This window comes from Eublepharis macularius, chromosome 13 (assembly GCF_028583425.1).
Source record: "Eublepharis macularius isolate TG4126 chromosome 13, MPM_Emac_v1.0, whole genome shotgun sequence".
In the NCBI taxonomy this organism is placed as follows: Eukaryota; Metazoa; Chordata; class Lepidosauria; order Squamata; family Eublepharidae; genus Eublepharis; species Eublepharis macularius.
The window spans coordinates 73,147,269-73,161,687 of NC_072802.1; the positions used below are offsets into that span (position 1 = coordinate 73,147,269).

Sequence of the window (14,419 nt, forward strand, 5' to 3'; positions counted from 1 at the left end):
AGGCCCATATTGGAGCTGAGCCGACTTCTGTCCCCCCTTGGCCAGTCTCAGCCTTGGATTGGGAGGCGGGGCACCATTTTCAGGCAGCGGGATTCCTCCAGTGCACCCTGGCGGCGGGTCACTCTGAATAATTTCTCCAGGCTGGATTTCATTGGCCATTCAGCCCTCATTGGCCTTTTACCATTCAGTATATGTGTGTGGTGGGGGGGGGGGGGGACGGGTTGCTTGTTGGCAAATGTGCATCTTGGATATTCTGATCTTGTTCTAGCAAAACTTCCACACACAACCCTCTGCACTGTCTGTGTGTGTGTTTGTGGGGGTTGCTGTGGAGGCAACGATGGTTTGTGACTTAGAACCAGATGGGCGGGGGGGGGGGGCAGGTCCACGAAAGAGAGGGGCCAGCCCTGTGGCATGGGGCAGGTGGGTTGCCCCACATCCCCACACCCAAGTGGTGCTGCACGGAGCTCCTCAGTTTGCCGCAGGGGCTAGAAATGCCGCCACAGCACGCCGTGGCTTGGCTGGACGGTAGAATGAGATGTGTCCCACACACACACACACACACACACACACTGCACGCCATCCCATTACTGGAGTTTCTCTCCCCAGGGAACTGCAGGCGGCCCATCATGGCTTCAGACCACCAAGCTTCGAAACAGCAGCAGCAGGTCGCCTCCAAGGTTGGTGGAGGGGGGGGGTCAACAGGAGAGGCTTTGCAGGGGACCCCCTGGAATAACTTGAGCGGGGCAGAGTAGTGGCTGCCAGTCCTGGAGCCTGCTTTATTGGGGAGGGGGGAGATCTGGAGCCACATTTGGATCTTTCAGGGTCCTCGCTGGTGGTTTGGGGTGGGTCCTTTGTCTCCAAGGGGGAGAGTGGCATTGAGGGGCGGAGAGGAGGGGGGCTTGGGAGTCCTAAAGCTGAGGACTCTGATACAGCCATGCCCCCCCCCCTCGTGCCTGGTGCTCAGCTCAGGGGCGAGCTGCTCTGAACAAGGTGGCAGCTTCTATGCCTGCCCCTTAGAAGAAGGCGGGTCAGTCCATGGGGATAATTTGGGAGAGGGTGAGGCAGAAAGGTTCCCACTGACGGTGGCCTCCACAGCCTACTCTCTTAGATCAGGAGGGATGTCGCAGACAAAGCACCAGCCCCTCTGCCCGCCCCGAAGCCCCTGCCTTCTACTGCGGAGTCCTGGGGCCAATGGGGGCCACCAAAGGCTTCTCCGCTCCTCCCCGCCCCCCGCCACTCAAGCACTGCTTGTCAGAAGTCTTGCTTTCTCATGTTCCAGATTGTCGTCTTCGAACAGGAAAACTTCCAGGGCCGCTGCCATGAACTGAACGCTGCTTGTCCCAATTTGAAGGAAACTGGTTTGGAGAAAGTTGGCTCCATCCTGGTGCACTCGGGCCCGTACGTAGCCAGAGAGCAGAATGAGAGAGGCGTTAGGGCAGCTTCCTGGGGTGGGGGGAGATCATTTTGAGCAGAGATGCACCCCTGTTCCCTTTCCAGGAGCTGCATGCACGACAAGGTCACCTGAGTGTGTCTTTTCCAGGTGGGTTGGCTATGAGCAGGCCAACTGCAAAGGGGAGCAGTTTGTCTTTGAGAAAGGGGAATATCCCCGTTGGGACTCCTGGACCAACAGCCGGAGGAGTGACAGCATCTCTGCCTTGAGGCCCATCAAAGTGGTGAGTATTGACAGCACACGGCTGCTAGCAGGACTGAGGGCTGGAGCTTTTGCAAAGGGCAGGGGCAGTCTCCACTCCCCGGGGATTAAGGGGCATAATGTCCCAGGGACCTTTTCAAGAATGAAGGGGAGAAGAGCAGACAGCACTTGTTATGTGAGGTTTATCTTATTCTTTGCAAGTTTCCCTGCTGCCCTCCTGCCTCCAGGGATACGGTTTCTCCATCAGCCTAAACAAAACAGCATCCCAATAAGCAGGCAGCTACTCAGGCCCGAGGGTCCAAGAACAACCCACTTGGGCTGCCCGTCTTTTTCTTCAGGGGCCCAAACTGACCACATCTTGAGGTTCTGGGGACAATCCAGACTGCAGCATTACTGGCAATAGGGCCATAGTCACCCCTGGCCAGGCCCCGAGGCTTTCAGGTATTTCGGGCCCCCTCCGGCACTTCAATCTTTCACCCCACAACAGCTGACAGCCTGACCCTGGTATGGTGGGTACTAGACTGCAGTACATCGCCCTATATCCATGTTGAGGGTCTCCTGAAGAAATCTATTCACAGTTTTTAAAAATATTTTTATTGCACAAGTAGAACTCTTCAGGAAAACACATTTTGGGGGTATTATTGTTCAGTACTGTAATATTTTGAGGTGAATACAATTTTTATTAATTATTAAATATATATATAATGTATGGATAATTGTTTTAATATAAGAAACAATTTGTCTCACTTCAATAAGGAAGCAGTTAATAGAGGTTATATAAGAGAATCAATTAATTGTAATTTATGTGGAGGTGTGTCTCAGCAAAAAAAAAATTATGGACCCCTAAGTCCTTGTGGGGCCCCTGGACTTTAGCCTAGTCAGCCTTATGAATAATACGGCCCTGACTGGCAAGGATCAGTTTTAGGGGGGTTTAAGGAGACACTTGTTTTTTAAATGCAATATCAGGGCACAAAACCCCTGGGCCGGATGATCCAGGCTAGCTCAGTTTCATCACATTTCAGAAGCGAAGCAGGGTAGGCCCTGGTTAGCTCTTGGGTGGGATTCCACAATGGAAGATCAGTGTAGCTATGCGAAGGAAGGTTGTGCTCCTCTCTTGCCTTGAAAACCCCTTGAGGGGGTCACCATATGACAGCTGCGACTCGCAGGCACCTTCTGCACACAGAGTGCAAAATAGAAGTCTGGCACAGGTGTGTTTTTTTCCTGTGTTCATACCCGTGTGCAACATCTGCAAAGCCTCAGGTGGGGTTTCCCCCTCCACTTCTGAGCATCTATCCTGCCCGTCGCTCTCGTCCTTGTATCCCAGTCTTCGGCTTGTCTTTCTCCTCCTTTATCCTCACCCCAAGCCCCATGAGCTGAGAGACAGTGACACTGCCTGAGGCCGTCCGCGCTGCTCCAGCCCTCTGCCGTGCCATCCCTCCGCTGGCATCCTGGCTGCTGCTGAACTCGCTTTGGGTTTGCTCCCCTCTAGGACAGCCAGGAGCATAAGATAGTCCTCTATGAGAACCCCAGCTTCACCGGGAAGAAGATAGAGATCATCGATGACGATGTGCCCAGCTTCCATGCTCACGGCTACCAGGAGAAGGTTTCCTCTGTGCGGGTGCAGAGCGGCACGTAAGTCTTTCCCTGGAGCGATGGGCCACTTTGCCCGGGGTCTGTCTCTGTCTCCGTGTAGTGGGAACTGTGTTCCAGTCTGAGGGGCCTTGGCTTCGCAGTGCCGCTGTCCAGGAATGGTTGCTGGCATCTTCTGGGGAGGAGGCCTGTGTGTTGCACCCATGCAAGGACAGGAAGAGAACGCCCTGTCTGGAGACGGAGGACCTTGGACTAGAATCAGGTCCTCTGAGGGCCAAATTGCCTCTAGCACTGCAGTTAGACCAGGCGTGTAATTTGGCCCTACGGGCAGTCATCACAGGGGAGGAGGAGCCGTTTGGATCGGGACTGCAGTGCTAGGAGAGGGGCTGCTTTACCGGCCCCCCTCCCTGTTTTTCAATTCCAAACTACCTCCGTGTCCAGGAGGAAGTCGGAGAGCTGCAGCAGGCAGAGTATGCACAGACTGACTCTTTCCCACGCAGTGGGTTAGCCTGGGGAGGCCTTTCTGACTGGGGAGGGGGATATAGGGGAGACCTAAGCCCATTTCACCCAGCACCCTGGCCCCAATCCATGTCGATTGAATGAAACTTTAAAAGCTCGTATGCATTTCATACACACGCAGCTTCACCAGGGGACCTGAACCACCGGCCTTGCCTTCTTTGTCCTGGTGACTGGTGCAGCTCTCTCTGTTGAGCTGTGCGATCCGCTCCGGGGGCTCCTTTGGAGGGCCAGATTAGATGCTGGGATGCAACACAGAACTCCAGCCTCCCGTTTTGCCTGGCTCGGCTGGGCCACTTCACGCCCCCCACAGAAGCCATCCCCAGGTCCTCCAAGGAAGGCATCTGGATGTCCTCTGTGCTGTGGCTTGCAATTGAAAACCCCTTCAGTGCACATCTGGAAAATGTATTTATTTACTGTTCAGCTTTCTCACTGCGTCTCAGGGTGGCTTACAACATTTAAAACAATGCAGTAGGAACCATATAAGATACGTAATAAATAGTGTAATAAGACTGGATGACAGAAATTAGAAATCTATGCCGTCAAAACAAGAAGGGCACGCGATAAACAGCCCCATAAACTGCAGCCCTTGTCCCTTTGCGGAAATGCTGTCCTGGACATTTTTTTTTTAACTGCAGCCACGTTCCCTTTCTCAAAATGCTCTCTGGATGTTTGTTTGGCTCTTTCTGCAGAATGATGGGGCGGGGGCGGGGGGGGCGGTCTTCCAGCTCCTCAGGCGAGCCATTTCACAAGGTGGGAGCACATGCATGGGGAATGTACATGTATTGGAAGCTGCTGATGAAATGTGCAAACAATAACGTCATGTGTGAATGGGGCCCCAGGTGCAACCCTGTGAGTTGTTGCTGGAAGAAGAGCTTGCTTGTGACGCCTGCTGGGGGTGAGCATCTCGGAAGGGCCTGATCGCTGGCGAACCTACAGCCTTAATTTCAAAATATGCATTTTCTTATCCCTTGATTGTATTCGTAATTGAGATGCTCAGAGTCATTCAAAAGACAGCAAACAGCGGCAGGGGCTGCACTTCGGCATCCCACTTGGCCTTGATATCGGACATCTGCTGCCCTGTGGGGGGCCACTTTGTGAGGCTGTTTTGCTCTCCCTTTTGCAGGTGGGTGGGATACCAGTACCCTGGCTATCGAGGCTACCAGTACCTGTTTGAAAAAGGGGACTACAAGGACAGTGCCGATTTTGGGGCTCAGCACCCCCAGATCCAGTCCGTGCGGCGCATCCGGGACATGCAGTGGCATCAGCGGGGGGCCTTTCACCCTGCCACCTAAGCCCTCTCCCTCCCCTGTCTGCCTCAGATTGCAGGGGGGAGGAAGGGGGGCCAAGGGAGCCCCCAGGGCACATTGCCTCCCCTCTCCCCCCCCCCCCCGGGCTCTCGCTCTCTTGCACAGGACTGTGCAAGCCACGTCTTTGCTACTGCTGCCAATTGACTGAATAAAGCTTTGCCATTTGAAGACTCTTGGTGATCCTTTCTATGCTGGTAGGGAATGACCCGGTTGGGACTCTGGGTTCCACTCTCAGGCAGAGCCAGCCAACCCTCTGCTGCAAGGACACCCAGTTTAGGACACGGCTGCCCAGGGCCACCTTGCCCAGCATCCTCTCTGCAATGGCCGGGAAACTCACAAATGGGTTCTGAAGGGGAGAGTCACCTGCTGGCCTTAGTCTCCCACTTCGGGTATTTAGACTGCCTCTGAACATGGAGGTTCCATTTAGCTGTCAGGACTCAGAGAAAGTGACCTTGCCTGGCCCTAAAAGAGAAAATGTGTTTAGCTAAAACAACAACTTCCATTTCCACAAAATAACGTTATTATTTTAAAAGTGAAACGTTAGTGATGTGTGAAAAGAACTTCAGTTTCCTAACTATGGACAAGTTTTCATTGAAATGTCTTTTCGCTGTTTGCTGTTCAAGCACAGCTGCTGACACAGGGTGTGGTACATGCACCGTGTGGCAGAATCAGCATTTTGTATGAACATGACAAGTTTAGCTTTGTAGCAGCCCCAAGTGGGACATATTACAAGGACCTCAGGCTCTAATTGCAGGATTAATTTTATTTAGGAGAATTTTAACTTGCTTTTCTAAAACAAAATTGGTTTAAAATGTATAATAGTGTCTTCATTCAATATTACCAACAAAAACTCTGTCACCCCATAGAAAGATGTAGTAAATGCCAGGCCATAAAATTTGCTTCATGCTACAGGGAAGACAATTTCACGTTCTGTTTTTAATCAATTTAGTCTGACAGCCCCACCCTGAAACAAATCTGCCTTCTCACAGCAAGGCAAGATGGGGGCAAGGCGAGTCACTGGGAAGAGAGCTCCAAGGCCTGGGGGCCACCACTGAGACAGCCCTGTCTGATGCACCCAGGTGCATGGTGGGGTTCCTAGTTCAGTACTTGCAGTTCTTAGTTCCTTATTTGCAAATCCAACCACAAATAAATATATTATTTGATTATTTATGTATGTCATTTATAGTCAGCCTTCCTCACTGAGACTCAAGGCGGAATAGGTAGTGTGAGATTAGTACAGTCGCTCTCAAGGACATTTCCATGAACAAAGTCACAGGGTAAATAAACGCCAGTTTACAAAGACACAGCATTAGCAGGGATCCAATACAGAGGAAATGCTGAAAGGGCAACAAACATATTGATGATGATGGTTCTGGCACTGTGAGCTTCAGAGTCAGATGCCCTCTGGAATCTCATCTAATTCTGTGGGTCAAAAAATCTACACTATGGGGCCAGACTCATACGGGGGGGGGGGGGGCGTCTACAAGCCCCAGGATTGCAGAAGTCTTGGTGGTTAGAGAAGCCAAGCACCCTGGGAGCCACATCTGCTTCTTTAAGAAAGGCATGACACCGACATCTCGCAAGATGTTGCTAGGCCACCCACAATTAACACTGGTGAGTGTTCAACGCCTCCCATGTCAATGGGATGAGAGGGGGAAGAGAGAGAGAGAGAGAGAGAGAGAGAGAGAGACTAAATAAAGCAAGAGGAGGAAGAGGAAGTAATGCTGGAGGGAGAGTAAAAAAGGAAAAGGGAAAGCTGAAGATGGGGAAGGGGGCAGAAAAAAGATGAGTGAATGAGTAGAGGCTGCTAGGGAACAGAAAACAGAAGGTAGGAAGGTAGGAAGAAGAGAGCAAAGGAAGTGGAGAAGGGTGCCAGGTGGATGGAAGCCTGAAGATGGGGGGAATGGAAAGAGGTAGGTGGGTGGTAGAGAAGGGAAGGGGAGGAGATGCAGACTCTGCGAGGTGGGAGGCAGAGGGGGGAAAGATGGAGAAACGGAATAGGGAGATGCGCCCCCCCCCCCGCCCCCCAGTCCCTCCCACTGTTGTATTGCTAAAGTGCCCCGAAGGAGGCTTTCCTGCGGCGCTCGTTCCCCTAGTTCAGTGCTGTTGGGAAGTGGGTTTCCTTGCCTTTTGCAGCACATATTGGAGCATTTGTGTGCTTTCTAGGGTCTCCGTGGCTTTTCTCTGATTTTCCCCAAACCTGCTTTGCTGCAAATTTTTGGGACTCACCTGTGTGTAGGCAGGAAGGTTTGGACTTCCCTGGTCCCAATCCACATGGCAGCCATTCCCCCCTTTTGTCTTTGAAATTGCCAATTGAACATGGCTCTCTGTCAGAGTGTTATATAATAACCATCTTTCTATCAGGTTCCCTTTTCTTCCTTTTTCCTTTCCCCCCCCAAAAAGCAAGGGTCTTGCCCCTTTCATTCCAGAGTCCCTGGGGCTGTGCCCAGATCACGGCTGGCCCTTGCTCGCCCCATCGCCAAGCTCTGTCAAAGCCCCTTGGGTGGGGACAGATCCTAGCCACGCCCGCGAGGAGGAGGGGGGGGTCTTAGCTTGGAAGCGAACCTTGAAATCCCCAAGAAGCAGCTGGCCAGTGGGCAGGAGGAAGAGGAGGAACCAGGCAAGAGGAGCAGTCCCTGGTGGCCCTGGTGGGTTCTCTAGGGGGTGAGTTGCCACTTCTGGTATCTTCGCAAGGTGTGCCAGGCTTTGCCCACAGAGATGCAGGCCTTGAGAAACACCCCATTGTTTGTCCAAAGAGAATCATGGCTAATAGCCATGTAACACCAGAAGCGGGTTCTTACCTCTGGGGGACCCCTGCAGCATGCTTAGGGCCAAGCTGGGCTGTTGACCAGGCCAAGGCTTCAGCTTGCCCAGGACGTATGTGGAGTCCAGCTCCGGAGTCCTTTGGGCTGCCGGGGGGTGGGCTCCTGAGACCCTTTCTGCAGGGAGAATCCCTTCCCCGGGCTGCCCCGGGCTCTCTACACCGCTCCGTCTACAGCTGTTTCGGCTCTGCAATCTGGATTGGCAGGCTGGCCACTGTGTGCCACTGCAGTTCCCTGCCCACGGGCATCTTGCTTTGCTGGGATTTGCCGGGTTGCTGCACGAGTGTCCTGGCTGGCTGCAGGTGGTCCCCCACTCACCATCTGGCTGCACCTTTTAATGTTGCTTTTGTTTCAGTTTTAAATTTTATTTTAGAGGGGGGGGCGAGGAAGTAGACAGCAAAGATAGTAAACGATGCATAAAATAGCAGAAGCAAAATATATAACAGTATACAAAGGCCGTTTCCAGATGGCTTACCTGAAGCCGCTCCATGCCGCAATGTTGTGGATCGTGTCGGGGAAAATGCGAAATATCGCATTTTCTCGTGCGAGTTTTGCACGACGTTGCACAAAACTCGCGCGAGAAAAAGCGATATTTTGTGTTTTCCCCGGCAGTATCCACAACATTGCGGCATGGAGCGGCTTCAGGTAAGCCATCTGGAAACGGCCAAAGACTATCGAAACAGAATATATAACAGCTTGTTACACTACACTATTTCTCTTCTCCATCCCCTTACATACACTCAATATTTTATATTCAAAATTTTAAAATGTTTATTTTACAGTTGATCTACTTTAGTAATAGCAATTCTTAGATTTTTTTTTAAATTTTTCAACTACATAGTCAAAAAAGTCTTCCATTTTTTTTTGAAATTCTAAGATTGGTCTAGGATGTAGGCATATTCATACAATTTGTTCATCCACTTGATCCCATCTGGGCAGGATTCTGTCTTCCATTTTGCTGCATAGGCTACTCTTGCTGCTGTCACCATATATTTAAAAATTTCATAGTGTGCTTTTATAATATTACGAGGCAAAATATTTAATAACATATTTTTAGGGTTCAGCTCAAAGCAGAAATTTAATATCTTTTGCATCTCTTCATGTATTTTTGTCCAATACCTTCTTGTTTTTTCACGTGTCCACCACACAGGAAAGAATGTTGGCTGCACTTTTTCATGTTAAGGCTGGCAATGGGCCATTCATAAATTTCATGTACTTGAGATGGATTCAACACATGCAAGAGGGAACTGGATTGTTATGGGCTGCTTCGCACTCACTCCCACCCACCGTGTGATAGATGCAGTCCTTGTTTAATTTCCTTCAGTCATATGTTTTCAGGGTCTTGGAGAGGAGCCCTGGAATTGAAAAGGCTAAGGCCCAAGTCAGGATAGATGCTGGCCAGCTAAACCGCTGGGCAAAGTCGTCCGAAGCTCCCTTTTTGTCAGGAAGTCTGAATGCCAGCGGAATACGCCTGGAGCCCTGCAGTTCTTCAGGGAATAGAGGAGGACACTTGGCCGGGCTGCTGCTTTGGCACCCCCTCCCCTTTCCTTTAAAATTAACCCCTGCATGAGAAGTGCTGGCTGATCCTCTTCACCTGTTGCATTGTTCGCTGGTTGCCTTATGCCCTCGGATTGCATTTTTGTATATTCTGCAGTCCACCTTGACGCTCAGCGAGAACAGCTGTCAATAAAGTAAATAAAATAAAAACGTGCGAGTTAGAACCAATCATAGTGGCAGGCTAAAAACAAGCCCATCTTTTCTCTTACCTTGAAGCCTAGCAAGTGTTTCTGGCCTCCATCAGCGGCTTGAGGTGGCCTGGAAGCAGGAAGGCCCAGGTAGGGGCAGCTGGAGAAGCCAGGGGAGGGGGGGGGAAATCGCTTTGCCAGGGCCCTGATGGAGGAGCTGCAGCCTGGCCTGGCCTGGCCGGCTCCTCCTCGGATGGGACTTCATTGGTATGCAGGAAGGGCCCCTTCTGTCTGTCTGGAAGCAGAAAATAGCAAATAATTGTGGGGGGTCATTCATCATCGCCAGCGACGTGCCAGGAAGCGTCAGCAGAGGGAGCCTCTCAAGGTGCCTTTTGGCTTGCCCGCGGCTGCAGCTGGAAAATGCCTCAGAGCCCAGCTTGGCGCTTCCTTGGCAGTGGAGGAGAGGCAGCCGAACTGCCGCAGCAGGAGAGGCCTTCCAGTCCCAGGGCTGCTCCGCTCCTGCCCCAGCGGTTCTTTCCCAGGGCCATCTGGTGACATGTGAGACCCAGAGCCCCCAGAGACATGGCCAAGGCTTCTTGAGACGCACAGCGGAGCTGCAGGCATGGGGGGCTGCTTCTGCCTGGGCCCGCAAAGCCTTCTGGTGGACCTTGGCTCTTCTCGGGACTCTCCCTGAAAGCCTCCAAGGAAGACAGCCCTGCAGAGTCTGCCCCAGTGCTGAGCCAGCTTGCGGCCCTCGCGTTCCCCCACCAGTAGTCTCCCTGGCAGCCCTCGCTTCCTGCCCTGTCAGTGAGTTGGGCAAAAATGCCCTTCTCCCCGCCCCTCATTTGAGACCTAGTTCGCTATTTGATTCCCACTGCTCCTACTTGTACCTTGCCAAGGTATTACCTTTGCAAAATAAACTCCATACTGGTTTTAAATAGAGGGGGGAGGACTAACCCATGAAAAAAGATAGTTGAACCCCCCCCCCCCTGGCAGTTCAGGATGGGCTCTTGCATCTCTGCCCAACAAGCTCCCAGGTTTAGAAGCTGACACCTCAAGCCATACCAGGCCTTTTTGTGTGTGTGTGTGTGTGTGTGTGTGTGTGTGTGTGTGTGTGCGCGTGCGCGCGCGCCGCTGGCTGCCCCTGTGATCCTCAGCTGGGTCTGAGCAATGGGATGCCGGACGACGAAGAGGACGCCTGGAACTAGCACAGCTTTTTTGTGCCCTCCTATTCTGGCCGAATGAAGCAAGCCCTGGAGCGGATCCTCTTCCGTGTTGGCAAGTGCCTCCTCCTGTCTCTGCATATGCTCAGAGTGTCCTTTGACACTACGGTAGACTGCCAGCAAAAAAGATACTCTTGCACTTCTGTGTAGGGTTGGCGCAATCAGTTTTTAATAGTAATAATAACAACATTTGATTTATTTACTGCCCTGCAGAGCAGTCTACAAAGTGTGTTATTATTATCCCCACAACAGCCCCCCTGTGAGGTGGGTGGGGCTGAGAGAGCTCTGAGAGAGCTGTGACTGACCCAAGGTCCCCCAGCTGGCTTCAGGAGGAGGAGTGGGGAATCAAACCCGGCTCTCCAGATTAGAGTCCTGCTGCTCTTAACCACTAAACTGGCCCTCAGAAACATTGGACTGCAGAAGGGAGTTTGAGCCCCCTCACCTCTCTGGTTAGTTTGAGCAGCCCAGCCGTCTCTTGGAGCAGAAATGGTTGCAGTTGCATGAATAGCTGCCATCTTGTCTGGGAAGAAATCCAGAAGGTGAGCTGCAAGTGGCAGAGAGATGCTCGGTGCTTCCCGTAGGAAGGAAATGCTCACCCCTAATCAGCCCATGGGCTGCTTTAACCCAGTCTTGCCAGATTGCGAAAGCTCAGCAGGGTGGGCACTCAGGTGGGGAACCAGCAAGGAAGACTGTGCAGAGGAAGGCAACGGCAAACCACCTCTGCTTCACATTTCCCTTGGGAGCCCCTTGCTGGGGCTGCTGTAAGTCGGTTATGACTTCACGGTACATACGTGCATACGGTCAGCGCGTGCACAAGTTCAGAAGCGGGAGGGGTGTTTCCAAGAGGGGTGGATGGGCCAGTTGCACAGTGCTTGGCGAGGAGGGGGGGGGCCTTTTCTGTAGTCTTTTCTGCAGACTGAAAGGCTAGCAACGTTTCTCCCGGGGGCACGGATCCCTTCCATTGAGGTCTTTTGATGGCTTTTGATGGCTGGTGGATTCTAGCTATTGAGCACCTTCCTCTTGTTTGGATGTGACCCAGAGAAAGAAGCTCTTCATGGGGGCTGCAGTGTGGGTACAGCAGGAAAGAGGGAGTTCTTTGCAGCAGGCTGACAAGGGGCCGAGGCCGTGCTGCTTGAGTCGGAGGCTCTGAGGCGGTCTTTCAGACCAGTGTGATCTGGGCGCATGCACCCACCCCGTTTCACTGGCCTGTATTTTCACAGAGGGATGCTGCAAAAATACTGCAAACGTCCAGAAGTTGCCTCTAATAGGATTGTAAAAATTCCCTGCCTCTTGAAGAAGGAAGGAAGGAAGGAGTGGTGCAGATCGCTGGAGCGGATGGTGGCCTGCTTTTAAACAAACAAACAAACAAACAAGGATCTCTGTGACGTTCATACGGGCTGCCTTTAGCAACAGGGTGCCCCCCACCCCCCGCTATCCAGTTTGTGAAAGAGACCATGTACTCCCGCATGCTTTACACGGGAGGGGTGCCACTGCAGGTTTGAACTGCTGGTATCCTACCTGTGCGTGCAGCGCCTCTTGCGCAAAACTGTAGCTTGCCATTTCAGGGCCTCAGCAGTCCAGCCAAGAGCTATTTTTGTAGCCCCCTTTGCTCTCCTCGTGTGAAATGTGGGCCCCCACCAATGATTTTCCATTTCACAGTCTGAGCATGACAGCCAATTCCACAGATTAAAGCTGAGCAGGAAATGAGGCGTGACTCGGCTGGGCGCACCGAACCTCTTTGATCCGGGAGGGCTGTGCTCTGTCTCTGGGCTGGTTGCCAAGGCAGCCGGAGATGCCATTTGATTTCAGCCCATTGTGACACGTGGTGGAGCCCTCTTCGACCCAGGAGATGCTTGGTGCTGTGCTGGCTAGAGGGGGGCGGGGTGCATGTGGGGTAAGAGACGGAGCGGGAGGCATTTCCCATCATCTCTTGGAGCTACCAGGAATATTTGGGTGCCTGAGCTAAAAAAAACCCACATCAGGGCTGTTCTCCTGCTCAAACGTCATTGAAATGGGCACAGGCCAAGAAACCCAGTGGATTAAAAACTCTCCCTGACAGAGACGCAGTGAGGGAGTTTTGTCAGTTGAATGTCTGCCTGTCATGAAGGCAGTTATTCAAAGCACCGTCTCTCCCCCAGGAGGGGGCAAAAAGCTGCCCCAAAGAATTGAGATGAATTTCCCTGCGCCACATCCACACACACTCTCTCTTTTATCCCGCTCCCCCTTCTGCAGTTAAATTTGTCAGCGAGGGATGCATTGCCCTGCTGAGTCCACAATTGGAAACGGCCGCGTGGAGGCCAAATGGGATTAAAATGTATCCGTGGATTATAGCAGTTGAAGAGGAAAGGGTTTACAGCCGGAAAATAATCCACAGCTCTGGCCCCTGTGCATGTCCGGCAGGGCATGGGTCTCATTCCACTGCCGGGCTTGGTTGTGAAACCATGCAAATGCGCCCCCCCCCGAGGAGTGGCTTGCCCCGGGCAAGTGCGAGCAGAAGGCGGGAGCCAGAAGGCTTACCCTGGCTATAAACTCACAAGGTGGCCTGCCTCAAAAGGCTGTTGCAAGGATTGCTGAGATACAATTCTGTAAACTGTTCGTCCCTCTGCTTTCTAGGGAGTCTTGATGCCAGTTTGCCAAACAGAAACAGCTTTCCTTTTATGCCAGTGTCCGTCCAGGAATTCAAGTCTCAATCAGCAGGTTAAATGCAGTGTACCACCAGCTGTCACATCCTTCCATGGCCTGGGAACCACGTATTTGCAGGTCTGCCTCCCCCCCTTCACCCCACCACAACAGCTTCGCTCATCTGAGCAGGGCCTTCTGCAGGTGCCAGCCTGCAAATGAGCAAGATAACAGCTGCCCGTACGCCGGCATTCTCAGGTGTAGCCCTGAGGAGTTCAGGAACTCTCTCACTCTCCTGGCTTTTGCAGACTATACAAAACTAAATTATTCAGGAGAGCGCTAATAAAAGTAGTAAGCTATGTCAGAATGGTATGGTTTAGGAAGGTGCTTTAATAAAGGGAACAGGGCCATGGATTATACTACTGTGCATATTATCTGTTGCTGTTTGTATTGTCTGAAGAAGTGAGCTGTAACTCAGGAAAGCTCATCCCCTACCACAAATGTTGTTAGTCTTATAGGTGCTACTGGACACTTGCTCTTTTCTACTGCTACAGACAAACACGGCTACCCATCTTGATTTGTCTTGTATTATCTTGCTTTCTCTGCATGGGTTTCTACTTGCATAATACCATTTTTTGTGATGTTTAACAAACATATCGTGTCTAATACTCTGTTTAGTTTTAGGTTTCTATAATCCTAGATGTAGTATGTTGCTTATTAGATGTCTCATCTAATTGATTGATCTACACTCTGTATTCTGCCTTGAGTCTCAGTGAGAAGGGCAGACTATAAATATAGTGAATAAATCAAGTAAGACAAACTTTTTGTCAGTCCCTGGCAGCTAAATCCCCAAGTTCTCCACGCTTAATGCACAGGTGTTCCAGCTGAAGTAACTTTATTAGAGATCCATTCAGTTCAAGGTGCTCAGACAGTGGAATCGGCAGAAGTGACGTGGGTAGGGCTAGCAATGTTAGTTACAGGGAATATTCCCACCTTGGGAAAG

General features: G+C 51.7%; 1 protein-coding gene across 1 annotated transcript; it reads left to right on the forward strand.

The window, feature by feature from the left end:
- The first annotated feature begins 611 nt into the window (after positions 1–611).
- CRYBB2 (crystallin beta B2) lies at positions 612–5,052 on the forward strand. The gene is made up of 5 exons (XM_054996711.1): positions 612–677; positions 1,280–1,398; positions 1,541–1,673; positions 3,141–3,283; positions 4,884–5,052. The coding sequence occupies exons 1-5, from the start codon at positions 627–629 to the stop codon at positions 5,050–5,052; spliced, it is 615 nt and encodes a 204-aa protein (XP_054852686.1). The 5' UTR covers positions 612–626.
- The last annotated feature ends 9,367 nt before the right edge of the window (positions 5,053–14,419 follow it).